Consider the following 27517-nt stretch of genomic DNA (forward strand, 5'->3'; position numbering starts at 1 on the left):
CTATAACTATTCCCGAGGTCCCTTAGCTCAGTCATTAAGTCATGCAACCTAACGAAACAACTTGTCACATAGACACATAGACATAGACACATAGACCTGAGAAACTACATTAGGATTTTATATCCTATAGGTGTTATTAAAATAGACAAGATCTTCAGAAGAGTGCCCTTGATCAGCTAAGAATGTTATGCCAAATAAGAAGAATAAGAAGAAGATCTATATTTTCCAAGGCCCAACCACTTCTAGGCGACACTGTAATGTCGATATCAAGAATTTAGAAGTTGTCTAGTAAGGAATCTCTGTATAGTCCAAATATCTCAGGGATTTTGGAAAAGGAACAGATTTTCCAAGCAGAATCAGAGCCTTCGGCTGGTAAGGAATCTCTGAATTTAGAGTTGGTTTGGCAAAGTTTCCAAACGAAAGTCAACATCATAAAACTCCATAGCTATAATGTTGTGGTCCTAACGATTCCCCAATTGGTTCTAACACGTCCAAAATACGCCTCAAATGCCTTGATACATCAAAGCCTAACCGTGTGACAGGGTAAGATTGCAAAAAACAGTGTGCCAAATCCAATTATCACCATGTTTCAGCTGACAGGGCCTTGTTATAAAACATCTCATCATCAAGCGTTATCCCCGAAATGGGTGTCTGTGTTTGGTTGGTTGTTCGGCGCTGGCACACACACACACTCACTCGCTGTGATGGACAGAAGCCGTTCGTTTTCGTTCGTATTTTGTTTCGTTCAGAGCTGGCCGTGTGCTCCGTTACGGTGCCTAAAGCCCGCTACATAAATCAATGACGTACCCGAAAAGGCACACATCCGCCGCGAGACACGGCCGTCCCAAGATGTACGTGGACGTTCGCACACCCACAGAATCCAATTAGAGCGGGTTTTGGTCGCTTCAGGCCAGTTGGACGTTCTGACGTCTGCCACACGGTGAATGATCGGTGCTCCCGGTGGGACTCGTCACACTTGCCACTGGCAAACCACTGGCAAACGGTCGACCGACGACATCCGAGCCCGGATCGGATGTATCTCGTTACGTTCACTTTCGTTCTGGGTGCTGGCCAGAGCACAGAAGTTCCAGGCTTGTGGTGGGATACTTTGCTCGAAGCGTTTCGGGGCTTTGTTGTTTTTGGTGTTTCTTTTTGTGTGTATGTGTGTGTGTATGGTGTGTATGGTCACTTTGTTCACACGTCACGCTTCACTATTCTAGGATCAAGTGCAACACACGGAGCGAATCGCACAACTGATGACGAACTTGGTAGAGAACGTTTGGATCACAAGTAGGGGAGGATTTCCTTTTCTCCGGTCAGCTATTCTGAGCGAAAAACTAATTGACATTTGATGCTGACAGACTGAACGCACAGACACACACACGCACTCATGCACACACATGCACACAATCTGCAAAAATTCTTCACCTCACTTCTCACTTTGTGTGCTCGCTAAATCTCTTTCCTTTCTGCCACGAAGGGATTAGGTTTCGCCGTGGCTGCGCAGACACTGGAAGGGCGAAAAATAAACCATTCGTTGTTAGCTACAAATCACGCAAACACACTTCAGTCAAACACACATTATACTTCAATCAACCAGCCTCGATCTCGAAGCGGGTCGATCGACCACTAGTCCGGAAGCGAGCGCGCGCTCGAAGGGCCCGTATACGCAGGCGGCAGGTCTTCAGCTCGATCGATCGGGAATGATCGCGTTGCACTTCGCGGCGTGAGCACGTTGAACCGAATACGGGAGACACCCGGTTGGAAGGAAGAGAATACGTAAGGCCCATCAATTAAGTCCTTCCGCTACGGTGCTGCTGCTGCGGCCGATAGATTACGCCACGAGACATTGCGCACGTGGTGAACAGTTTTTGCGCTGCCGTCCGTAACACCAACGGCGGTGTGTGACACTGGTCGCGCTGGTGATCAATCGTGCCGAATCGGTTCCAAACTGTGCGCAAGATGTAATAACCCACGACGATGATGATTGTTCCCATTCGGAATGTCCCCCGCAATGGTAGTAAAGGTATGGTATGCCGCTTGTCGTTTGGTGTCAAAATTTACATACAACGCTCAACACCTTCCCTTTTTGGGGAAACCTTCAAAACCCACCATCAACAAAAGAAACTAATCTTGAACACTCCCGCGCAACACTATCGCACCTTCACGGGGTTCAAACTTTGAGTCCAGTACGCCCCCTAGGCACACTCCCAAAACCCCGAGTTAATTTCCCGATCACACCCGATACGGTTCTTTGGCCGCTGCCGCGAATGCGTTGCACGATCGATTGTAGATTAGGTTCTTCAAAACAGGCGTTGCCAACAATTGCCCATAGCATCAAGGCATTTCTTTTCGAGGCTACACTCTTTGGCCCGGTGTCGCCTTTACGCTTGCACTTCGCTCGCACCTTTAGACCGAACGGGGAAATGGAAATTTGATTTCAAAATAATTTTCTGTTTTCATTCACCACGGATCGTTCGGATTGGATCACACAGAAACACACACACGACACACACACGCAGAGAAACATATGAGGGGGGCTTAGTTTAAATCACGTCTTGATTTCGCAGACCCGGGCGACGCACCGACGAATGATTTTAGCTGGACGCGGGTGCGCACGAGAGTGCACGAGGGTGATTAAAATTTGATTTCCTTCACCCAGGCCAAACACACCATCCACAACCCAATCACGGGCACAATCATTTTCATTTCGCTGGTGCGGTATGGGGAGTTTTCCAAAGCTCCGAAGGGGGCCGTGTATAACGCGCGTAATTATCATTCACACTTGCCGCACAGGCCACTGGCTTTTCGTGCCGTGTCTTGCGCGTCTTTGCGCGCATATATTACTATGTCGAGCGCTGCGTCACGTAACTGAACTACACACACGCGGAGGCTTGATCGGGAGCCCCGTCTCGCGTAAGCTCGATCACTATACGCGACGCAAACTACACCTCGATCACGTACGTCCACAGGAAGTATTCGATTTTGGAGCCACAGCCACCGCCGCGCACTTTTCACGCGGAAGGTGTACACTTAGATGCGGTGGTTACTTCTCGTAGCAGCGAGGTCGTCGCTGAAGTTCACGTAACCTCCCCGAGAGGCACGAATCAGTTGGTAATAGCTCTTCTTTGATTTTCAGTATCCGAAACTTCCCGAATAGATTGTCTTATCATACTGAAATATACGATCACTGCTTTGATCACATTCCCCAAGTAGTGATGTTCTTCAAGGCACTACTACGAATATCCAAACTCCACTCAAACACTGTCCGGAGCTCTCCGAAACCACTAACCGTTTCGTTAACCAGTTTGCCCGAGGCGACCGTTAACAGGCGCCCTAACGCCCTGAACCCCTCCGTATTATGTGTGGTGACTGGCGAGCGGTCTAACCACGTTCGCAGACACAACCGAACTGGAAAAAGGGTGAAATTGTAATAAATTGCTGCAGCCACAGCACCGCAGGCCATGGCTGTTTGTTTATGCTCTCGCGCCAGCACCAGCGCGGGCTCTCTTTTTTTTCTCGGCGTTCGGTTAGTTCAGCGTTTGAGTTTTCCGACTGAGGTTTCTCTCAGCGATCACTGTCTGGGGTGCTGTTTTCTCAGACCGCGCGCAAAAAAAAGAAACCGCTCAAGCGAATTGGAGACGAAGCGGGGACTGATCTTAGGGAGTCTGGGAGTGAGCGAATTTTCCCGACGATTTTCGGAACCTCATCTCGGAGATCGCTTCATGTGCAGTGCGATCGGGAGCGAGTTTGTGCGAATGCGACGGCACCTTAACGATGCGAACTTTAACCCAAAGATCCGTGCTAATGGTGCAGATGGAGCAGGAGGCTTTCGAATGTTTTAAATTTTTGATCGACAATTCGTTCGGCGTGGGGTCGGTGCGTGGTAGGAGAGCAAACCTTTTACCTCCGACGAAGGTATCGGTGCACAGTTTACTGTGCCCCCTGTTTTACTTTCATTGATCGAAATTAGCTCGAGTCCATTAGCGTTTGCTAAATGCAAATGAGGAAATAGTGTACGCGTTTCAAACGAAACCATGCGTTAAATGGATGCGTTGCGAAGTTGATGAACGTTTGGAGTTGTTGGATTTTGTATATTTATGATGTTTTAATGCCGAGATGACTCAGTGAAGAGTGCCAAAAGATGGACTTTAGACAACTCAAACTGAATCTCCAAAATGAAAGGATTTACAGTAGAGCTCTCCTTTCCGATCTCTTGGGAAAGAACATTTTTATTGAGGACTCCTCTTTTCTGTACATCTAAACAAGGCTATACAGCTATGCCCCAAAAACTGAACCAAAATCTTACAAATAATGCAATAATAATAACGTGTAACCAATCGGATTGCTCCAGATTGGAATCAAGCTCGCCGAGCAGCAGCTTTACAAAATGCCCAAGCAACCATTACATCATTGCCCATTATCATCGTGAAAAGCGTCATCTCAGTACATCACAAGGAAAAAGCTACGATTTTTTCAACCTACCCGAACCCAAATTCCTCATCAATCACAAGCCCGGTTTCATCATCGGTAATTACTGATTAACCTATTTTTCATTTGCGCACTCATGGGACCTTCCGGAGTGTCCGAGACAAAAAATAACTTACAAAAGAGTTACGTCCGATATGATTGACCGTGTCCAGAAACACCAGAAAGACTTCTGGAACGCACTCGGAAAAGAGAGAGAAAGAAAAAAACAGCAACGCCCTAAGAGAAGGGAGTCTTCTCGCCAAAAAACAAACCGGGCCATCTCTAACCGGCCACCCGTTAGAATAATTGGAATCTAGTTCGGGTCCTACAATTTCGGTATAAGATCTCCCACCTGAGAAGATGCCGAGATGAGCAAAACGGTCGGTCGGAGCGGGGCTGAAAGTGGGCAAATGTTTTGTCGACATTTGCTGCTTGGCCGGACTATTTCTCAGACGCCCACTGGCTTTTCGCTGAGGGGCTTAGGGCTTCCCAGGCCGAGAAGCTTCTCAACCACCGTCTTCAACCATTGTTGCATCATTAACGGAATTTGGAACTTCCGGAGAAAATTGCTAATGCACACTCACAGTCGTGCAATCATCAGGCCCACCATGCGCCCACACCTGTAAGAATGGCTGGCCTGTTGGGGTGGAAGATGTTTTCCCAGGTCTTAGATATGTCACCGTTGCTCCGTAGATGGGGCGGGGAAGTAGAAGTTGTCAGAATGTGGGTCTCCTCTTCGGCTTCGGACGATTTACGCCCGTCGATGGCTTTGCCGAGATAAGGATGTGTGTCAATCTGTTGGAGGATCTGATAGGCAGAATCTTTGCTAGAATCAGCCACGCAGGTGGAATAGGCCACAAAATTGTGCTTTGTTTCAAGATGAGATACTTTGCGGGTTCCAGCAAGCGTCAAATAAATCTTTTGACCCGACTTGATAAAACGCAAACCATTTCTTTAAATTCGGCACTAATGCTCGTTAGTTTGCCTCTTCCTTCGCCAGCTTTAATGAATTGAAAGTGAAAGCAAGTTTAAGGAAAAAGGCAGTAGCGTATGGTTCATTAAACGGAGATGATTGCAGGCCGCTACTTAGCTATTCATCAGGCAGAAAATGTGAATTAATTGAATCAGAGCTTTTCGTTTGTACGCAACAAAACAAACACAGGTAGAAGAGCAGTAGTTGGTGCTTTTTATAACTTTCCCATGCTATGTTATTAAAATATGAATGAGCATAATTTAATGAGCTTGGCAGTGAAAATCTCTATTTGAAGTATAGAAATTAGTTTTTGGAAGTTCAGTTCCAAATTAATGAAAATGTATAATTAAAGTGTTATAAGTGATTCTACCGGATGATCTGTGTAATTAAAACTGAAAAAATATCTAGTTGTTTGTAATATTAACGTATCACTTAGACTGAAGTTATGGATGATATTTGAGGCTGTTTGTGGCGCTAAATCTATTGGCCAAACGATTAAACATCCCTGTGTAAGAGTCCATACTGATTGGAGTATCTTCTTGATGGATGTCTAAGGCATATGTCCATATAGGATCACCGGGTGCTTCAATGTGCAATATTTCGTTATATTTTGTTATCGAAGCCTTGCGTACCTCTGAAGTTTTGAGTTGTAGAAGCTTTAGTTTTTGAGGCTCCAGAACAAGAAAAATTATGTATTTCATGATTTTGCTGAAGATGTTACGATCATTCCGAATATTCAATTTCAAGGTTTGTTGTGACCATACTTCTTCAACCAATGATGTCAATGTCATCCTAACGTAAATGACGGCTTACGTTCGTGACTCTTACCAAACTCAGCACGCAGTTAATGGCTTGCTGGAAATGTTCTGATTCTGCTTTATAAACCTAGTTTAGTGGCCAATATTTTCAACCGTTGCTCAACTGTTCTAATTCGTGCCAGATATACCGTAATGTCGTAAAGTTATGTTTTAAAAAAATCTATGCCGTTAAATAGCAGACCAAAGCGTCATTTTTCTGAAGCGACAAGTAGCATTCAAACCTTCTCTACTTGCGTAGTCTTCCACAGAACGAAAAATCCCATAGTCTCTGGAGCTTATTGTAAGTGTTTTATTGCCATTTGCTCAAGTATGGCCTACGTTTCAAATTGACACTAACATTGGAATGCTGGGTACGTTTATGCTAGATGGAAAAAATCTCAAATCCTAAGACAAGCATAAGACAAAGGCAAAGCAGAAGCAATGGGAGGGCAAAAGTCGCAAAATAAAAATTTCATTTTTTGATCCAAATCGTCTTCCAAGTCTCTCGTCCAGGGGCTCCAAAGCAGCGCGCAGCAGGAGTTGTCGGTGTGTAATGACCGTTTGCGTACAGAAGGAAACTATCGGCGACTTAACGGGGCGGGGTCCGTTTTGATGAGTTTACAATCATAAAACAACCGCTAGGTGAGATAGAACCCTGGCACAGATCGTGATGGATCGTTCTGGGTTGGTTGGTTAGACGCGGCTAATAGAACCGAAAACGATCCAACGATCCCGGCCCGGCTGCCAGCGCATCAAGTTCTTCCAGTTCTCGGTGTTTTAGGCTCGGGCTCGGGTAATCGACACATCAAACTTCATCCTAGACGAGCTGGACATTCCTGTTCTGATAGCGTTGCTTGCTTTAATTCTCGCTGGAAGTCGTGCCTCATCGACGATCGTAACGAAGCTCGTTAATACTGACACAACCACATTTAATTTAGTTGCGCCGCCTTCAGATCGGTCCTGCTGGAGTGTTATTTTTTTCCCTACTCTGCCAGCTAATTTCACCGCCTCAACCGACGATGAAAGTGAACTTTCTGCAAAGTTCATCGGTGATAGGCGACAAACAACGAACGAAAAAAACAATGTTACACGATGAGAAGAGTGCTTGATGGCCCCTTGCGAGGGTTTTGTGCCCGATGACACGCAACAGCATACCGCGCGGTTCCATTGTTTTCCTGCTGCTGCTGCTGCACGCACCAACCCCGTCCACTATTGTTTCGGGTGCATTGGCTTTACCGTCTCTCTTTCTCACTCTCTCTCACTCTCTGAAAGGTTTCGGAAAAGTTGAAGATATTAAAAAGTTAATTAATTAGCTCAGTATAAAGCAACTGCTGCAGCAGGTCCCAGACCGTGCTTCAAGGGGACCTTTCTTTCACCTTGCCGCTAGCTGCGGGAGGCAGTTTTCGGTGCACTTTCTTGCCGTTCATCGACCGAGACAACAAATAGAGTGATAGTGCGAGGTTGAATGAAGATAGATACGTACGAAATAGATGAAATCGTTACCGCAAGTCACCCGATAATAATGAGGGGAGCCGTACAGTACAAAGGTACTGAAAACAAATCGGACGTTCGGCGTGCGTCGCGCATGACGGTACGCAACAAGAGTGTGCTGGATGCCTTTTTTCCGCACTTCCGCAATTGCAAATTTGAACGCATTTTTTAAGAAACTCGAACTGCAAAATACTTTTGCGGTTGGAATTAAAAATGTAGAAAATGTCAAAACCACTTTCCTGCTGCTTGCTGCAGGAGTTAGTCGCTTAGCGTTTATTTTATGGTCTATTATTTTGTTGTACAGAGGCTTTTAGGGGTTTTTTTTTATGGCGGGTGCACTGTTGGGCAATTACTTTCCTTTCTGGGCAGCAGTGTCTTACATGACAGGTGGATTTGATAAGTCGTGTAGGTGGGTGTACCAATCAAAATGCTTGTCTTGCTGTTCGAGACGGGGAAATCAATTTCTATTTCAACGGAAATAGTTGTGAGCAATAAATATTAGCGACATATTGATTGTTTTCTCTTGTGTCGTGGTCTGGAGGATTGTATCATAATCGCAGTGAAATATTTCAAATTCTTGTTGCTGATTTAAGTTTAGGAAGCTATGGCGTAATTGGCTCGAATTCAGCGCTGAATAGTTGTTTTCGTGTTGCCATTTTGATTTGGTTCGGTAATTTTGCATTTATTTTATTAAAAACCCATTGTTGTAACTTTCAAATGATAACAGGAAAACGTAATGTTTTGTACAAAAGCAATGGTCTCTCTTGTTCGGAGTGTACGTTCGAATAGCTTAAATTTAGCTTTTCATCAACCAATTCATAAACGATGGCTGTAGTACAGTCGGCAAGCCGTCGGATTGAACAACAAACGAAATAACATGATTTCAAATCTCGTACCGAGCGAGCGCTCGATGTACGTGATTGAGAAAGCAGAAAGCTTTTTAAGTAACACCTATTTATCAATGTTAGAAATTTAATGAAAAGACAAGGGGTAGACCTTTTTTCCCCACACTTACGTAGAAAATATTAATACTAATACATGAGGTAAAATGAGATTTTGTCCTTGTTTTATCACACATACTATAAAATACAGCATCTATAATTGTATGATTCATTTTGCTATCTTTTGTTTACTTGTCTATTTTGTGGTTTTAAACACATTTCGTAATAATTAATATATTAATATTAATTCAATTTGAAGATTATTCCTTACCGCCATTAACACATCATAATTGACGTCATAGTATGACTTGTTCTGCGAAATAAAGACATCATAGACTCACCCTCTCCCCTCAATGCGCGCACAGGGTACAATTTTTTGGCTAAACAGGCTCACGATTTGACAAGCATCACCAACAAAAACCCAGCGGCTGCCATTGCTGACCATATTTCCGATTTATGATCAGATAATCTCCATCTATACATCGATGCCGGTGGCAACACACGAGAGAGAGACGTGGAGCCGAACCTGCACAACGAGTGTCCCTTTGAAACCGTACCTCAAACTATAACCCCTAACAGGAGAAAAAGAGAGCGATCTCACGCGACATTCGAATGGTCTCGGTGGTCTCGGTCAGTCTCGAACAACGTCCCCACACCGCACAAAGCGTGATCTGTTCGAAGTTCGTTTTAGATTCGATTTTTCGTAAAGATTTATATCTTAATTCGACCGATTACTGAATCGTGTTCTGCATGCGGGTGTGTGTGCGTTTGTGCCGCTTCGTGCGCTCCCCCATTGCGTGTGCAAAAGATGAAAGCCTTTGATTTCGAACGGCTATCCAGGTCCTCTGAGTCGGGATGTAATGTAGACAGGGCTTTATTTAAAATATTCCAAACATAATCGCAAGTGTAACGGCAAACGTGCGATTAAAATCATGCTTCGAGGGGAGCACCACCAGCTTGGCGATATGGGGCGTCCAAGTGCTGTTGCCGATGATGATGATGTTGGTGGGTTTTTTTTTTTGGAATGGCAAAATCGAGATTGGAGCAAATATTTGTATGTACGGGAAATTCAAATGCAAATTGAGCATGCTCACGCTCACCGATTAGGTGGCGGAATCGATTGAGCTATGAATATGCATAAATAGGCGATCGTTTGTACGGTTTGATAGCTTTGCCGAACGGACAGCTGACAGGGCCAGAGTGTGCCTAGGGAAGGAAAATAATCATGTTTTGTTAGGTCGTTGAGATGTCGTTGGGAATTGGTTGATTTTATTAACGACAAGAAAACGGGCGAGGAGCGGTTATGAGATTGGGCATGTTTCGTGTTTTCATTCAAATTTCTATGATCTCAAAGCAAGCAAACATGAATTGTCATATGCAACGAATACCACGAAACATTTTCATTGAGAAACTATTATTCAACTGTTTCTTTCTTCGCGCTTGGCTGTGAATTGCGCGAGCCAAAGAAGACAAAGCGAAACAACAACATCAAAAAATGGGATCAATTCCATACGCTCCACATGGCTGTCCGATAGATTCTTGCCGCTGGTGCAACCATGTGCACCATGGTGCACTGGTTGCACCGGATAGAAGAAATATGCGCCGGCCCGATTGCAGCATTGCACGGACGGTCGCGAGTCCATTCATTTCGGTGAACAATTCCGAATGGAGCAGTAAGAAACAAAACACACAACAAAAAAAAAACCAGAACAACCACGACTCTTTGCCCGAGCATTTAACGCGCGGATGGACCTCATGTGCGCAATATCCCGGTACGTACACACACATTCCGCGTACGGTGAAATGGTGAAAAATGGCAATTATCATCCCAGCACTTGCGCTAGCAATGCATCCTCCGCCGTGTCTCCACTGCTCCCCATTCTCGCATCTTGGAAGATCAGCTTTGCCCACACTCGGGCTGAACTCTTTACCCCAGATCGCGCCGAGCGGCCGAGGTCTGTGGCATCGATTTCATAACGCAAGCGCGACGAGCAATGGAAGCGTTACGCACCGGCCCGGGCCATACTTAGAGCGGGGCGATCGGCTGCTGTGTGGAGCTTGGCATAATAAACGCATAATGATCGAGGCGCGCTCGCGCACTCGCTCTCGATACACGCTGGACGATGTGGGAGAAGATCGATCTCTTTGGTGCAATTGTACCGAGACGCATACGGTGTCTTTTAGGGTTGTGTTAAAAACGGTCTGCAAGTGTGAGTGTATTATGCGATGTCGACCGTAATTAACCCTTGCGCCTTGTAGTCTCCAGAGGTATAAGGGGGCTAGGGTTAATAACACGAATACAAGGGGTAATGTGTATCAAAAAGGGATGCGCAATGACGTGGTCTCGGTGTGTGTCAGACGTTACCCTACTTTGCGCGTTTGTGATTTGTGGCATACATGTTTAGCTTCTGTGCATCTCTAAAAGCTATAGACGATTTTGGCCTATCGATGTAAATGTTACATGATCATATGATTGTACATAGTGTGCGTGTAAGTGTTGTACATGCTTTCAATATAATCATACGTTGAAACATTAAATGGTTTTATCTTGTAGCTATTTTCCAATATACATGTAAGCTATTCCAATATACATGTAAAGCGGTAGGGCCTGGAATGGATTTGAACTAATGACCTTCGCTATGTATTGATACGCGTTAGCAATGGCACTATCGAACCGCCTTTGGAAGATGATGTTGATTGTCAATATCAACTACAGATTAGCCCAAACAGCTGACGGCACAACAAGATAGTATTATATTTCCTTTGGACTTGAATTGATATTGAGATTGAATGACTCGTGGATAGGTCTAATAGCTTGTTTTTATTTAGCTCAATTGTTCCATTATGTAATCCACATATTTTCAAATATTTTTCTACGGAGCTTTCTTAGATAATTCTACAATTTATTCATTCATTTTTGTAACGGGGGGATTTTTGTAGAAAATCATGAAAATGTATCCATTTAACCCCTCAGTGAATAAAATATCTACTTCAGATCTGTCCTAATTTACACTGACTGCCCACTAACGGCACTCGAAGAGAGCACCAGAAACTTCTAGCTGAATTAGAAGGTTAAAATATCACTTCCACAATCCTACAGCACAGTTGCTTTCTTTTTGCTGTGAAGTTTATTTGTATGCCGCACTGTAATCAAAGCCAAACTACCGATAATAAACGACAGCGTCAAGCAAATATGACATTATATGAAGCTGTCAACGATCAATTAGTCATGGCGAGAGATGTACACCGGTGCACGAAGTACCGTAACCCACGTCACGAAGTTCACCCATTCGCAAACCCGAAACCCGATGAACCGATAAGATCGTTGTGCATTTTCCGCTTTCTTATGTGTATGTGTGTGTGTCGTTTTCCGTTTTTTTTCTGCAAATGAAAGGTTGCAAGACTGAGGAAACTTATTCCGACACGGCGATTCAACCTGTGCGAAAGAATCACACGTACATGGTATTACCTGCCCCGTACAGGAGGAGTACGACTGTACCGTCCCATCTTGCCCAGAGTGGGGAAAAAGAAAAGCAAATAAAACAATCACACAATCAACGAATGGGCTCAACATTGTCTCTATCCTAAACGCCACAATTATGTCGCGGGAAGCGCAAATGCCTGTCGGGACGGTTTACGGAGTAGAAGTAGCAGCAACGACGTTTGCATTTCTTTGTCAGCTTCCAACCTCTTTCTCCCATCCCGAGCGTTCCTGGCTGGGAGTATTCGGTTGGAAAGTGCAACCCTCTGGCTGGTGGCAACCACTCACGGCGGGTGTGCTTTTCATTTCTATTGTTTTAGATCCCCGATGACGGCATGCTTAGAGAAGCACACCGATAGCCATCCAAGGCGCGAGCATCGCGGTAGGATGAGAGCGGCGCATTCTTCTCACGGATCTTCATTAGCTCACCTGAGGCGGCTGGGCGTAAATTCCGTCAGTTTTGTACAGCACAACAGAGCCTCCGGGTAGCTCCCAGATCATCGCGATCACAAATCACTATCATCGGGCCTGGGTAGCGTAGTCGGGGTGTTGAGTGTAAGCAGAGCAAGAGAAAGAGCGCCCATGCGAGAGGTTGCTCCCTTTTTCTTCGTTAGCGAAGTTATCACACCAATCACACAAAGAGGAAGAACGCAGAGGGACAAGAGTGGCAAAGATTTTCCTCAGTTGATACTACGAATTAGAAATGGAAACGTATGTAAAGGTGTGGTGCGCGCGAAAAGTGGAGCCACCGAGAATGGCGCGGTGTTGATGATGATCGTCAGCAATCGGAAACGGGAACCTGGTGATCCTGAGAGTAGTTCTGTTTTCTGCGGGGAAGTGCGATTGTCGTGGCATTAAATTCGCCCTCTACTACCTCCTACTTCGGCGAAATAGTATCTTTTGTACGGAACGTCTATTGTTTGCCGTCGAGAGGGTGGAGATGGTTTGTTATTACGAAAGAGCGATCGCTGCTCATCTTCACAGGGAAGCGGCTCATATTTCGTTGGCAGATTCTTGGCGCTTTGCTTCCGCAAAAAAAACGAGGGTGTTGTTAGCGCGTTGATGTGTTAAGCGATGGAGCGGTATCATTTGGCGGTGGCGTAAACATGGTTAGATAAGGACTTTGATCTTGTTTCTTTAGTAATGGAGATGGGGCAAATAAGTATGATTTGGCAGATATGCATTATGGTCCGTAAAACATTTTGAGGAAACCTAGTTTTGAATCATTTCCTGGGTTTAGGAACACTTTTGTTGTTCTGAGCTGTCAACTGAGCAATCTATGTTTTCACAGTCGTTAAGCACGATGTTATGATGGCTGCTTTAAATGCATTATCAGTTAGAAATACACAATCATATTTTTAATTTTTTGGTGTAAAATTCTATGAATTTGAGCACATCAAAGAGACGAAAGTGTATGAGTACGAAAGTACAATTGATTGATATCGTCGTGATCTATAGCATTTTTTTAGACTAATAGCTACACAACTCGAGGTACGGCTAGATGGTTCAATAGTTGTCGCGTCTGGTTCTGTTATAGCGGGTCTTTGTTCAATTCTCATCCGGATCCTTCTCATCTCTTGCGCCAAGGTCTGGCTCGAAATTATACAAAAAATATCTCAGCAGTGCATTGCCATAGTTTTGTTTAAGAAAAGGAATTTAAAATCCAGTAACGTTTTGGTGGTGTTTGCGATTTTTGCGATTAGGAACGATAGTTCCTTGTGTATCTTGCAATAGATTTTTAGTTAATGTTTGTTCTCGAAAACAATTTGAATTTTGTTCAACAAGTTATCAACAAGCGATCGTATCTGACCTGCTGTATCTAGTATCTGCTAGAACTTATGAATATCTTGAGATTCATATCTTAGGAAAAAAAATCTAATAAAACTAAAAGACTGAAGCTTGACAAGCAATGGAAATTACTGAAATACTAATATAGAGCAAACGAAAGTTCAATAGTAGAAAAGCATTCTTTGATTGTGGCGTTTGACAGATGTTTGGAATATGATCGTTATACTCATATCATCAAACACTTGTAATGCTCACCTACAAATCTGGATGGTTTCGTTCCCCCTCTAGCCCTTCCAGCAAGGACTATATGACTATGTGGTACTACTAATAGTCTAATAGGAAGACTAAATATGACTGACTTTATTGCTGATGAAGCAGATCATTAAATCAATTCAAATGGCAGTACGACACACTTCTTCTTCTTCTTCTTCTTCTTCTTCTTACTCTTCTTCTTCTTCTTCTTCTTCTTCTTCTTCTTCTTCTTCTTCTTCTTCTTTTTCTTCTCCTTTGGCACAACATAAGACAACCGTTGTCTGTCAAGGCTTGTCTGTACCGCTAGTGGGCTGGACTTTCAGTGACTTAAAGAGTACACATAGGATATGTGGGTGCACGGTTCATTCGGAGCTTGAACCCATGACGGGCATGTTGATAGGTTGTACGAGTTGACGACTGTACCACCAGACCGGCCCATCAGTTCGGAACACAGTGCTAATAAAATCGCCATATTTATTAATTTCAATGGATAGTTTGGTGGTCACCAGCATTAATAAGAACAAAGCTACACCATTTATCATCTTGATATCCACAGTTATCCAAGCTTGTAGTGATTTATTGGCAGCTGTTTTGAAGATTTAATTTTCTAATCGATAATAATAAATATTTTTTCACTCTCTACCCTTTTTAACCAGCAACCGTTAATAGAGACTCCATCCAAATAAAACATTTGAATGAAAGTGTTAGCAGTGCTAACCCTAACATTGCAGCAACAAATAGACATCGAACAAAGCGGCAAAGGAAAAACCAATCCGCCTACCACCCCACTGCCATTAATCATAGCCCTAGCGACTAATGGTCAAATGTAAATGAAGCGTTTTTCCACCGCAAACGAAAGTGAGCGTTGGGTGTGTGCTGGTGGGAGAGATACACATTTTGGGGGCGAGTGGTGGTGCGCTAATTGAACGCATCACGGTCTCCCGCGTACCGTAACGGAAGGCTCCAATTAAATGCGGGGACAGCAAGGGGTGGAAGGAAACAACCGGGTGGCAAAACAAAAAACATGCGGACCTTACACACTCCTCACACAGGCAACAGGCATGAAATAGTGCCCTTAGCTGTGGCGGGCGGTGTCTTCCGCGCACCGTACGCGCGTGCACGTGCGCCCCAGACCGCGGGCCGAGCTGGAAGCGAACGCAAAGGCAACAAAGGCAGCAGTGCGAAAGGAAAAGTGGTAAAGACGGATGAGACCCGACAACAAATAGCGCTCCAAATCGCTGCTTGGAAGCGAAAAACAACTCCATTACAAATGTGAGTTGTTGTTGTGCATACGGAAGAATGGGGCAGAATGAGGGAAACGCGCCTTGTTTTTTTTTCCTGGTGCGCCCTTCCTGCCAAAAGGGTTTTTGTTTTCGGCGGGGCGGGCTAATAATTAAAACGAAGAGTGAGAAAACGAGCCAAATGCAAAGCAGCAGCAACCGCATGCGCGTGTGTGTGTGCTGGATTTAAAAGGTGTTGGAATGGGATAAACTGTTACAGCCGGATGGGAAAGAAGAGAAGTACATCGATTTGTGTGTTTTGAATTGCCCATGGTGGCAAATCCTCTTCCGGGGGTCGCCCTTCCCTTACCAAGGGTTTTGGCTTGGGAGAAATGAAGAGACAAGAAGGCGTGCGCGTTCGGTTGTGCGATAATGTAGATCGCAATCGGAACATTTTCATTTTTTCCCTCGATCTCCGAGAGATAGTAGATTATATTAATCGCTCCCGTTTTTTTTTTGTGATTTGTTTGGATGAAAATTCCCACGTGACTTGAACAGCCGCGCCCAAGGCAAGCGCGCAAACACATACACAATTTCTCAGCGATTGCGTAAGTACGGTGCGGCGGCGGGCAGCGATGCTCTGCGTCTTCGGTTGGAAGAAAGTGATCCACGACCGACGCCAAGAATGCTGCACAATGGAGCATAAAGCGAAGGCAGGCTTATCACAGCCTTGTGGGGAGTCGGGAAAAGCACCCGCCCTGCGCGGAAAAGCGCACCAGCAAACCTTCGGGGGTGACGTGACGCGGTTATGGCAGCGCATGAGAGTTGCAGCAGGCGCCGGGAAAATGTACAACAGGCGTTGTTTGCTTTGGGAGACATCATCATCTCCAATCCGGCGCTGTTCCGGGGCGATCGGGCAAGCATGGATTCGAATCCGCAAAACTCCCACACTTTCTCACTTTCCTTTCGGCGCGCGCCCTCGCGTAGGAAAGACTAAATTAGTATTGTGTATTATGGGGGCTGTGTTTGCTTGGTACTGCGAGCAAAAAGGGGATGACCGCCGAACAAAAGCGCCAGGGCATTGCGCGTTTTCCTCCCTTCAGCACGACGAGAGACGCGCATGATGTAACGCGTGCAGCCTCCGACGATGATGATGATGGGTGGATCCGTTGGTTGCAATTTCTTTTCAGGGTAGGTAAGAAGTTGACGTGTTTTTTCTTGTGTTTTTGACTTTTCGGTAATAACAAAATTAGCCATTGAAAGGAGCGTGAAATGGGTTCGCTTGTTTTGCGTGTGCCGGTGAATGTTTCATTATTTTTGATCGCGGGCTTTTTGTTCTCCGACTAAGTTGGTGGACGACCCGGCGGGATGTTGGTGGTCCCTCCAGCGTGCGGGTAGGTCACACAAATCGTCTTGTGAAGTACAGAAAAAAAACCAGCAACTAAACCTTCAATGCCCGAACCGGATTTGGGAGATTCTTTTGTTGAATGATGGAATGCTCCCCCGGGGTTTTTTTTATTCGCGAGTTTGTTATGCATTGTTTAGATCGGAGCATAACAATTTGCAAACAACAAATTATATGGTGGCTGCATCGGCGTGGGGCTGATGAAAGACACTCTCCCAGTGCTGAATAGCTGGCTCACGTGGGAGGAAGTGATCCACGTTGTTGATAGCGTTTGATGTTGGCGCTTTGACAGCTGTGTTTATTTTGGAATTGCACTGCACTAGGATATAGAAGAAAGTTTTCAGAGGTCAGCTTAAAACGCCGCACATTTTGCTTTATTTTTTTTTGCCAGTTTGATAAGTGATTGATAGAACTATCACATTATCATTGTTTACTAAGCATCTTGCCCTTTCAATTTTACGTCAGAAATAGCGCTTAAACAATTGCAATCAGCCGAGTTGTTGGAGTCATTTATTCTTCTTTTCTTTTTCTTCTTATTTTTCTTCTTTTCTTATTTCTTCTTTTTCTTTTTATTCTTCTTCATCTTCTTCTTCTTTTGTTTCTTCCTTTTCTTCTTCTTTTTTGATTTGTTCTTCTTCCTTTTCTTCTCCCTTATCTTCTCCCTTATCTTTCTCCTTTTCTTATTATTTTTCTTCTTCTTCTTCTTCTTCTTCTTCTTCTTCTTCTTCTTCTTCTTCTTCTTCTTCTTCTTCTTCTCCATCTTGTTTATTGCTTCCAACATGCTTCTTTCCCTCAATCATTTCTATCTTTTTCTTTATTTTCTAGCAATGATAATCATATGTTGAGACAAATTCAGGCTTCTATCGCGGATTAAGTCAAAAATTCGTTGAACGCAAGAACTGCACATACCGATCAGTGACGCAGTACAATAATACGTGAGCATGCACAGTCGGGTTAATTTATGACTATAATTTATCAGTAAATCGATCTGGGAAAATTCATTGAGAAGTGTGGATTATATTGTTAATTTATTTTACTAAATTTCCTCTTTATACAATACCATTGTCATGGCATTTCATTGATCGGAGCTTTCGTCTTCATGTCATAGAGAGTCCTAAAGTCGTAACAGTGAGTATTGTAGTATTACTTTCATAGTATAATATTTGTCTCATATTATTCTGGTAAGCTACAAAAAGTGCATAAAATTAGAGAAGCTTCCAAATCTTCCTTTTTCTCTTTTCGAGCCTTTTACTCCCCATTTCAGCTAAAACATTGCATCCTCTCTCTATGCATTAGTGATAGATGAATTTTGTTCCTGTTTGTTTAGTGTTGTCTTGTGGAAGGCTTTTTATTATTTCTCACTCATAAACACAGCATGACACAGAATCATAAACAGTAAAAGAACAGCATATTCTTACCATAAAGCTATTACGGACAACAAAATTAAACCATACAATTTGTCAGTGTATTCAAGCGAACGTAGAAGCGTTCTGGGAAGCGCAATAAACATAGCAATTGGTTGCATTTTATTTCACTTGCAGCAACGTTCTTATGCTCTAAAGCATTATTCTTTTAATTTTACAGCTTCCTCGTCGCATTATCACAGCCCAACTGTTCCTGAGGGATGATCCCCCCTGTCACGGGAGGTATTAACAGAACCTCCGCTTTGTCCCCCTGGATATCCCGTGGGGTAAGTCGTAAAACAATCATCTACAGCAGCGCAGTAACGACGCTACTGACCCATTTCGAATGCGTTGATCGGTTGATGAATGTTTTATTCATTGCACAATCGGCAGTTGTAGTCGTAATTTAGCTACACCATTTATTACACCCTGAAATGGGCTGGAAGAATCCAGTCAAGTCCCAAGGGGAATGGGGTTCTGAGTGTACTATTAAATCAACAACGCAACGGTCCCATTTGTGAGCGCCCAAAGCTCGCGCTCATTTAGTTCGCTACAGAACGGCTCAAAACTTTTCGCATTATTAATGCAAACTGGCACCTTAATTGCGTGGTGGTGACTGGTTTGATGGCTTTGAGGCAATTTTAGGAAAGAATATATTTTACCTCAAACTTTTTTGTTGCTCTGCTTGCTTGCATCAACGGCGCTACAATTACGCTGCGCGTTGTTTGATCATCATCTAATTCGGTTTAATTTAGGCAGAGTTTTTCATTCCATAAAATAAAAGGCAAATGGGGTCGCTCCATCAACCGTCAAACCAATGTTTGTCGACCTGTCAAAGTTTATGATAATTCAAAATTCCCCACGCCGGGGGATGCGCTTCTGGAAGCAACCCAGCACCGTAATCGAAAAAGAGAAAGCACATCCGTTATACAATCTTGGTTTTGTGTGAAAATTTTAGAGTTATGTAGTTGTGCACAATTTTTCCACCCGAAAAATCCACCCCACTAGCAGGAAAATTTAAGCAGAAAAAAAGCACCATCCAAGTTTTTCCCTTTGCGATAAGGAATAAAATCGAAAGTGAAATACTGGCACTGCATTTGGTGCTGCTGCAGTTGTTCCCAGTCGCGCTCGCTGGCTCTCAGCATTGTTTATCATGCTCTCGTGTTTGTGGGCGCGCTTGGGGACGGTTTGGGGTTTAATTATTTTCTTTCGCTCCCCCCCCGCTGCGGGGTTTCACGAGAAACGTCTTTCATATCCCATGGCAGCCATAGACGCCCGCAAGCGATGGGTGACAGGAGCTGCCTTTTGTTGTTGGTGCTGTGCTATCACACTAATTAGCCGGGACGAGTTGTTAGCCCGAGCCGTGACAGTTGCTCATCGCTGGGACTGGTTCGCCACAGCCGTGTACTGCGACCGGTATCGTTTTACGTTTAGGCTCAATTTGCACCGAAGTTACCGAATTGTTACCGAGTGGTGGGAGTTTATTCTCAAATCCGGTCGCGCACTTGCCGGTTAATTGCGCTTAATAAACTTTCCTTTCGGGCCGTTCTTGAGAGCGCATTGTCGCAACAATTAGCGCTCGCCATCGATTCGCATCCAGCTGGTGGTAACGCAGGCAGTGTGCGCAACGTCATCCCATGTGCTTGTCTCTTTTCGCGAGCGAAAGTTAATGATAGGGTTCGTCGCTTACTCGCGCACGCTTTTGCTTTCTTCGCGTAACGGTCGCCGGTGTCGGGCGGATTTTTCGGGGTAATTGTCACATATTACGCGGTGCGCAATGTGCTATTAGCAGAACATCAGCGTTCGAGGGTTATCAGAATCCTTCTACTACGCATCAGCTGGTGCGCCAAATGGGCGCACGTGCTGGCTGTCCAGCTGTGGCGGGATTATTCTAGGTCAGTACGTTGGACCTGCAACTAGGATGACGCGTAACCGTGGTGCACTGTTCGTGATGCATACCCTGCTATTACAAGAACCATTCAGTTTAGAGCAACTGTTGAAGTAGAACAGTACCAAGGCTCAAGCTGCAGCTCAAGTGGAGGAAATTGTTGCTTGCATAATAGTTAAAGTGTACAGCAAGAACGGCTGCAGCTACCGGACAATGCAGCGGGCTATTAATTACACTACTAAAACAAGCGAGATAGAATCCAAAAGTGTGTCAAATTTAATTCGATGGGATGTTCGGGCGGCTGTTTGATGGTGCATATGGATTCAGGCTAGCTAATTGCTTGTTGTTTTAACATGCAGATGCATTTGGGCTGGATGGCACCTGATGATAGCAGCAGGTTATGTAAGGTCTGCCATCAAATAATTATTTGTTACATTGTTACATTGCTACATTGCTTTTAATTGTGCAAGCTGTTGATCTTTCTTTTTCTTAAAACCATTTGCTAATCGATAATCGTAGACTGCATGTAAAGTGAAATTTTAAAGCAAGGACACCAGGCGTCCTATATTTTTCATAAACGTGGAAATTCTATAACATATTGTTAAGAAGAAATGATCAATAGTCTTTTTCGTTAGATGTGGGTTGGATACGTAAAATCTATTTTACGAACCTCCTCATTTGAAGTATTTAGCCGAAAGTGGGGCGAAATGGTCACTTCCAATATTGGCAAATTAACACGTATTAGATGACTTTTGACCATTGAAAAAAGATTAAATACAATGTTAAATGCACGCCATGAATATTTCTTAACCTAAGATTTATACATAAATTAATAAATAAAGAAATAAAATAATTGGTCAAAACGGTGCTATTTTGACCGTCTTCGTAAGAATTAAAAAAAATTTAATATAAAGTTTTTAAAGTTAAAAATTCTAAAATGTTTCACTTGGGACATAGTGGTCGTTCCAGCTTGAGTCCAAATGGTCGGTTTGTTTTTACAGTACCAAACTAATGAGGCTATGGTGTTAGCAAAGGTTGCTATTAAATTATTTTACAAAACACTGTTATTCAAAACTTTAATCTCTACCCCCACAATTCTACCTAGATGAATGCCTAGTCCAATTCATCTACATTGTTGAAGTTGCTGTAGATGGATAATTTGACAGGATTTTTCTAATCAAACTATATTTAACGATTGCATCGAAATTGAAATGATTTTCTCACTTCAATACCTTGGATTGTTGAAATTGCTCCGTTAGAAGCATTTACTGAGCACATTTCATTATGGACTTGCAAATTAATGCGTTGTGGTGGAGAAAACACTTAACAGCCATTACTTTATTTTAAATCAACGTTATAACTACTGACCAAATATGAAACTAACTTTACAAACGATGTTAACCTTACGCAAATCTCTAACCGAGCGAGCTTTTGCACAAGCGCTAAACATTTGTAGCGTTTCACCCGTTTGAAACGTGGTGCGGGTTGCCTACCCGCCAGGCGCATCTTTGAACATGAACGCAACCCCCCTTACACCATATATACCTGCAACCGGCTACGGTATAGCGCACACTTACCGCCTGGGCTTTGGTCGTACGATCTCGTGGTTGGCGTCGGTGATGCACAGCGGGCTGAGGGCACCGGCCAGATGCTCCACACCGACCATTCGGCCCGGATCCCAGCTGTGTCGGCCGGCGTGCGACGTCCAGTGATGGTTGTTCCCGTTCCCGCCCGAACCGGACGTGGCGGCGACCGGTGGAGGTCCTCCCGGCGTGGACACCGCCGTACCCGGCGACCCGACCGCCTGGATGACGCTCGCAGATACTGTCGTATGACTCATAGCGGTGACATGGTTTTTGGCCTGTTTGCGTATGCGCTCTCGTGCGCTCTCTCTCTCTGTCTCTCCTTTGTTACCACTATCACCGGGTGTCCATGCCGGCAGGAATGGTTGGGCAGTGGTTTTGCTCGCTTGTGCGTGTGTAGGCTCTCTTACCAGCGCACTACTCCAAATTAGGGCCACTTGTACTGTTGTTTTGTCTTCGGGAATCAGACGCTTTCACTACTCCCGCCCTTTTCTGGAGACACACCCGCACCCACTCAAGAACACTTTGGCAAAAGGGTGCAAAAGAATTTAACTTGACCTGGACTTGGGGCGCGCTGGTGTTGAAGTTCCTTGTCTCGGGGATACTGCAGCGTGGACCTGAAATTGGAACAATCCCCAGATGGGTGGGCAGAAGAGGAATAAACAAACGTTAACAAACAAACAAAAACCGTAAATAAGAATACGATTGAAATTGAGGTGAGTAAATTTACAAAGCAATACACAAACATCCGGCTCACCGAGGGACGGAAAGTCGCGGACTTTCCGCGCGTGTGTATGTATCTGTGTCTGTGCCCTTTTTTCGGCAACCCCCGAAACGGCGGAGGCAGCGGACAAAGGAAGGGACAAAAATCAATTTATTCGAATGCAACATGAACATAAATTATACACACGGGGACCCAACAAAAGTTGCCAAAAAGCCACCCGAATAATTCAGGTTTGTTCAGTGGTTTTTTTTCTGTTGCCGCCCGTGTCGACCGGTTCGGCCAGTCCGGGCTGCTGACGGTCAGGAGCAGGGTCAATCGAGCAAATAAATGTGCCCGGTAACGACACATTTCATTTGCTCGGGCAGGGCGGTTCGGTTTCCCTTGCCCGTGTGTCCCTGTTGCGATGGTTTTACGATGAGCAGGCGAGCGGTTTGGCCGTACATTATGTTGCAGAAGGACGAAGAAAATGGGACACGACAGAACGGATTCAGGTTGACGGCTCAGGTGACGGGGATGATGATGATTGGTGAGGTTGTATACTACCTTTGAACTGATATGAAGGACGTACGCGCGCTTGTTAAGGTAAGCGATGGAGTGTGATTTAAGGGACGAGTAGAAAGTCAGTGAAATTTTATTTACTGCAGTCCGGATTGGATTCAATAAAAGGCAGCGAACTGTTGGGCAGTGAAACAGCCATCCAGCTGCAATGGACAGAAGGAGCCTGTTTGCAATTAGCACGCTGGCTATAAATATTACACACAAACGCGTGGGTCATGGATGCTTTATTTGTTAGCAAGAGTTTATATATTTTTAAGTTTTAATGCGATCTGATTTTTTGAATATGCATGAAATAGAAACATCAGCACTTTGGTACAGTGGTTTTGTTTTTGATTCTGAAAACCGATGAAAGGTCGTAAACAATTTTGGACATTTTGTCGAATATTGCTTGCTCTGCGAAGGAAACCATGCCAAGAGCTTTGTTCAAGTGACGAACCTTTTTGCCAAAGGTAAGAAATAACTGTTAATGAAGGATTTGTACAGTAATGTTTTGTTTGGTTTCCGGATAGAAAACCAATGTGAAAACCTTTATACAACAAGAATTAAAGTGATATTCTTCATCATAGAAATTTATAAAATTCATCAACTTGAACGGTATTCCAATCATATTCAACAACCGAAATATTCATTTTGAGTATTGGTCATAACATCAATGGTAGGTAAAACCCGAACCCCGAACCAAAACGAACCCCTAAACTGCCTGGTCTAGTTTCCGTTGAACATTCAAAAAACCCAACGAAGAAAGCGCAAAGTCTACGGCGAAAGGCTTCGTCAAAGTTAGAGTTTCGTTGTTTTTCTAACGCTACTGAGCTTTTTCGACGGAGCTCTACAACAGCAATGTGAGCTTGCTTAAGCCGATGGAATTTCTTGGATCGTACTGCAGCGTGGTGGCTTCTTGTTCCTATAAGCGCATAGAGGTTTTCCTCCTATTATGGTTAATTTTTCAAAATTTTGATCTTTTTAATGTTGATTTCACATTCGTCTTCATCTTTATTTTATTTATTATCTTTGCTCGAAAGTTGCCTGATACGCTATGTAAAACAATTTGATTGTAGAACGATTATCATGGTATCGCCTAAGAACTGGGTAACTTGAAAACTGTCTTATAATCTTCTTCTAAAGCTCAACCGTAATCTTGCCGCCTCATCTTCTCCAGTGACCCGTCTGCCGTCTGGATTTCTGGAGGAACTTTTTGTTTATGATCGAGTTTCAAAATCACGATAACCGTCTGGCCTCGGGCGAAGTGTTCAACAGTTCAACGTACACACACACGCGTGTGCCCCTGGGTTTGGGGCTCGGGATCGATCGAGAAAAGTCATCTTTACTTCCTTTGCATTCGCTGTCTGAGCTGAGACGCAGGTTCGATTGCGTTCGTACCACGGTATCCCCCACCCTATTCTTCCCGTTGAAAGGTGAAGGACACCCGACGGCAGCTGGCCGGGTCCGACGGCTCTGTTCGCCCCGGCGCACACCCGGGTGCTTTGACAGAATGCGCTGGCAGCGTTTAATTTTATTATGCAGGCAACAGATACGTGGTGATTATCAAACGGGGTACATCTACCCGGAGGGGTGGAGTGAACCGGGGCCGGTTTGCTGTACGCGCCCTGTTGCTGCTGCCGGTGAATCAGTTCGATTACGCTCTTAGATAGTGGACGCTCCCTATCCAAAACGGCCGAGTGCACCGAGTTGCTCCGTGTGAAGGGTGAAGAAGTGTCTTGCTACCTTGTGCAGCAGCAGCAGCAGCAGCGGCAATTACGACCGCACTGCACCACAGTGCGGAAGGATATATCGCCCCAAAGGTCATTTTGGGGCGAACGAAACGGTGAACGGGCAAAGAATGTAAAGTTCGGACAATATTCACCCCTTGCAAGCCATGAGGACCGAAGTAATCATTCCGATCGCGCTGAAAGCGCGTTTGGGGCGAGAAAGCAAAGGTGGTGATGAGGAACAAACCGGTCCCTTGCCGAAAAACACCACGATTCGGCAACATCCTAATGTTGTTGTGTTGAACCGTTTGCTGGCGAGATGAAAATCTCCATAAACGGAACTCGGTCGTACAGGATTCTAATGCGCGCGTCCTGCAGCGTGAAAATTCTCTTGCCAAAAAAAAAAAAACAAGCCCAGCGAGCGGGGAAGCAGCGCGTTTCAAAACAAGTTCCAGGACCAGCTCCAGCTCTCAGCGATCGAGTTTGTGGTCGACAAGCAACTGCGATGATGAGCGCACAAGGAGAAAGCATTTTTTGACAAAATTATGTTGTCTGCTTTTGGGGGCGCGCATCATCGTGGAAAGGCAATCAGGCAGCCAGTCAGCCAGCCAGCGTAAGGTAAATTGGGAAGCCCTTATTGCATCTGCATCACCCCCCTGGCCCGTTTCGAAACGTTCTGACGGTGCACTCGGCTCGCTTGGGAGCATAATTTATGCGAGCATAAGTATTCTTCCGCCAGCCTGTCTGGCCCGTTGCGTACGGGCGCTCACTGTCGTCGACGGGTCAGCGACGGGGTTTGATGTGTTTGATGGCTTCCAGGCGAAGCACGTCAGTGGAATGCACAAACCGTACGGGCACAGAACGGGCAGCGAGGATCATTAACGTTTGATCGATTGCGTGACACACCTTCGTTTTGATTCACGCGCAATTGTTCCACGCAGATACTGCTGCACGGTTAAAATACCCCAAAGGGATGTGGTCGTATTTTGTTCGACGAACGATGATGCTGCTGCTGCTTGGTGCTGCTACGAAGCAGCAAACGAGTTGAGCTGTTTTCATCGCGAAGGGGTTGAAAGGGTTCTTTTATTTTCTTAAGCTCTGTGGCATAAAGCATAAAAGGGGAAGTTGTTGCTCCATTTCAGCTTTTTTTTTATTATTTTGTGTTGAGAGGGAAAAAAACGCAAAGCAATTTATAGACAACGAAAGTGATGGGAATAAAAAATAAAAATAAGGCTTCTGCTGTTGGGCATCGCTGGTGCTCGGACACAAATTGGTACTAATTTATGTGATTGCTCCCTTGTTTCAGATAATTTTGAATGAAATGCAAGCTGAAGAACGGAAATAAGGATGGGAAAAACTTTACTCCTAAATTGCAAACATTATAACAGAAATAAATAAAAAATCAAATTCACAACCATAGACAGTTCCTCCCCTTGGAAGGTGTAAGGCAAAAGCCTACCTTACAGGCGCAAATCACCGCAATGACGGCGTATCTGTTTCAGTGCTCAAAATGTCACTGTCAATGTCATAAATATATACAACCGAAACAACATCCATGTCAGCGTCACGTACTCAAATGTGATAATCAGCGATGATGCTCAAAAATTTGGTGTGATCAATACATGCTTAGTGACATTTTAGCAACCAACGCTTGGTCAGTCACTTTGTCATGATTTTTTTTAATGTGATCAGTTCTGCAAAATGTCACTGCATTCGTAAAAAATCCTGACTGAAACAAAATCACGTCAGCGTCTCGAGTTCTACTGTGATAATCAGAGGTGAGACTCTCGCAGTTGGTGTGACCATCACGCACTTGTTGACATTTTGTCCAACCATCTCTTGGACAGTCACTTGGTCGTGACATTTTATGTCGGTGATCATCACGATAGTCATGGAAGATATATGGTGCGTGCGAGTAGTCCAAAGCAACAAAATGTGCATGCTTTTCCGCTGAAATGTTTAATTGTTCTACCCAACATTCCATCAAAACAAAAATCAAGGTCAATTTTGTTGCTTGGGAATACTTGCCATAGAAATCATAGAAAGAAAATGTCATGATCAAGTGAGTGATCAAGAGTGGAGTGCTACAAAAAATGTCACCAAAAATGATCCACTAACTGTTTGACATTCACCGCTGATCATCACAGTAGTGTACGTTACCTGACTTGAACTTCGTTGACTGACTTGAAGCATTTTGCATTTTGTCGCACTGGCTTTCCGTATCGGTTGGGAAGAATTTCTCCGCCATCGAGCGATTAGTAATCCAGGCTCGGTCGAATTTCAATACCCATTAGCATCGCGCCTCGAACAGGTTTTTTTTCGGACCGGCTGAGGGGTGAGAATTACCGACCGACGGAAGCATCGGGCAGCACCATTTCTTGTGAACGGTGAATTTTATGGCGTTTTTTTAAGTGCGACGATTTGTGCAGGCCGCCGCCATACGCGTGTGTCGCGACGATACAGTTTTATGCCGATCGGTATCTCCCGCGGTATTGGCGCTATTCATATTTAAATGCGTGCCAAGCAATGGGGGCAGAACGCTGGGGCTGGGGCTCCCGGACGAGTGATAGCGTTCCAGCTCGGCAGGCTAGATAAGAAGGAAATGGAAATTCTATCCGCGGGTGCGTAAGACGACTCTTGTTAGTGGTGCTTTTTATTGGGTGTCTCGCTCCCTTGGGGTTGCCTGCCCCCAGGAGGGAATTTTTGGCCCGCTTTTGTTTTGTTTCTCCTATCCATCCCATCATTCGATCGAAACTAGGTTCGCCGATGATCAAGTGGGTTCATTAGGGAAGCTTAAACAACTGCCTCACTCTCGGTCCACACGCTCCCTTCCTTTC

General features: G+C 44.5%; 1 protein-coding gene across 5 annotated transcripts in view; it reads right to left on the bottom strand.

Moving 5' to 3' along the window:
• Positions 1-27517, bottom strand: part of LOC120902340 (ankyrin repeat and BTB/POZ domain-containing protein 2) — a 97668-nt gene that overhangs the window by 13042 nt on the left and 57109 nt on the right. For 4 of the 5 annotated variants that reach the window (XM_040311025.1, XM_040311021.1, XM_040311023.1 and 1 more), the window contains one exon: positions 21687-22309. In XM_040311025.1, coding sequence (XP_040166959.1) covers positions 21687-21949 — 263 coding nt within the window. In that variant the 5' untranslated portion in view covers positions 21950-22309. Of the gene's footprint in view, positions 1-807; positions 1511-3292; positions 3414-21686; positions 22310-27517 lie in introns of those variants that run through there. The other variant, XM_040311020.1, reaches the window with a different exon arrangement.

The sequence above is a fragment of the Anopheles arabiensis genome, chromosome 3 (assembly GCF_016920715.1).
Source record: "Anopheles arabiensis isolate DONGOLA chromosome 3, AaraD3, whole genome shotgun sequence".
In the NCBI taxonomy this organism is placed as follows: domain Eukaryota; kingdom Metazoa; phylum Arthropoda; class Insecta; order Diptera; family Culicidae; genus Anopheles; species Anopheles arabiensis.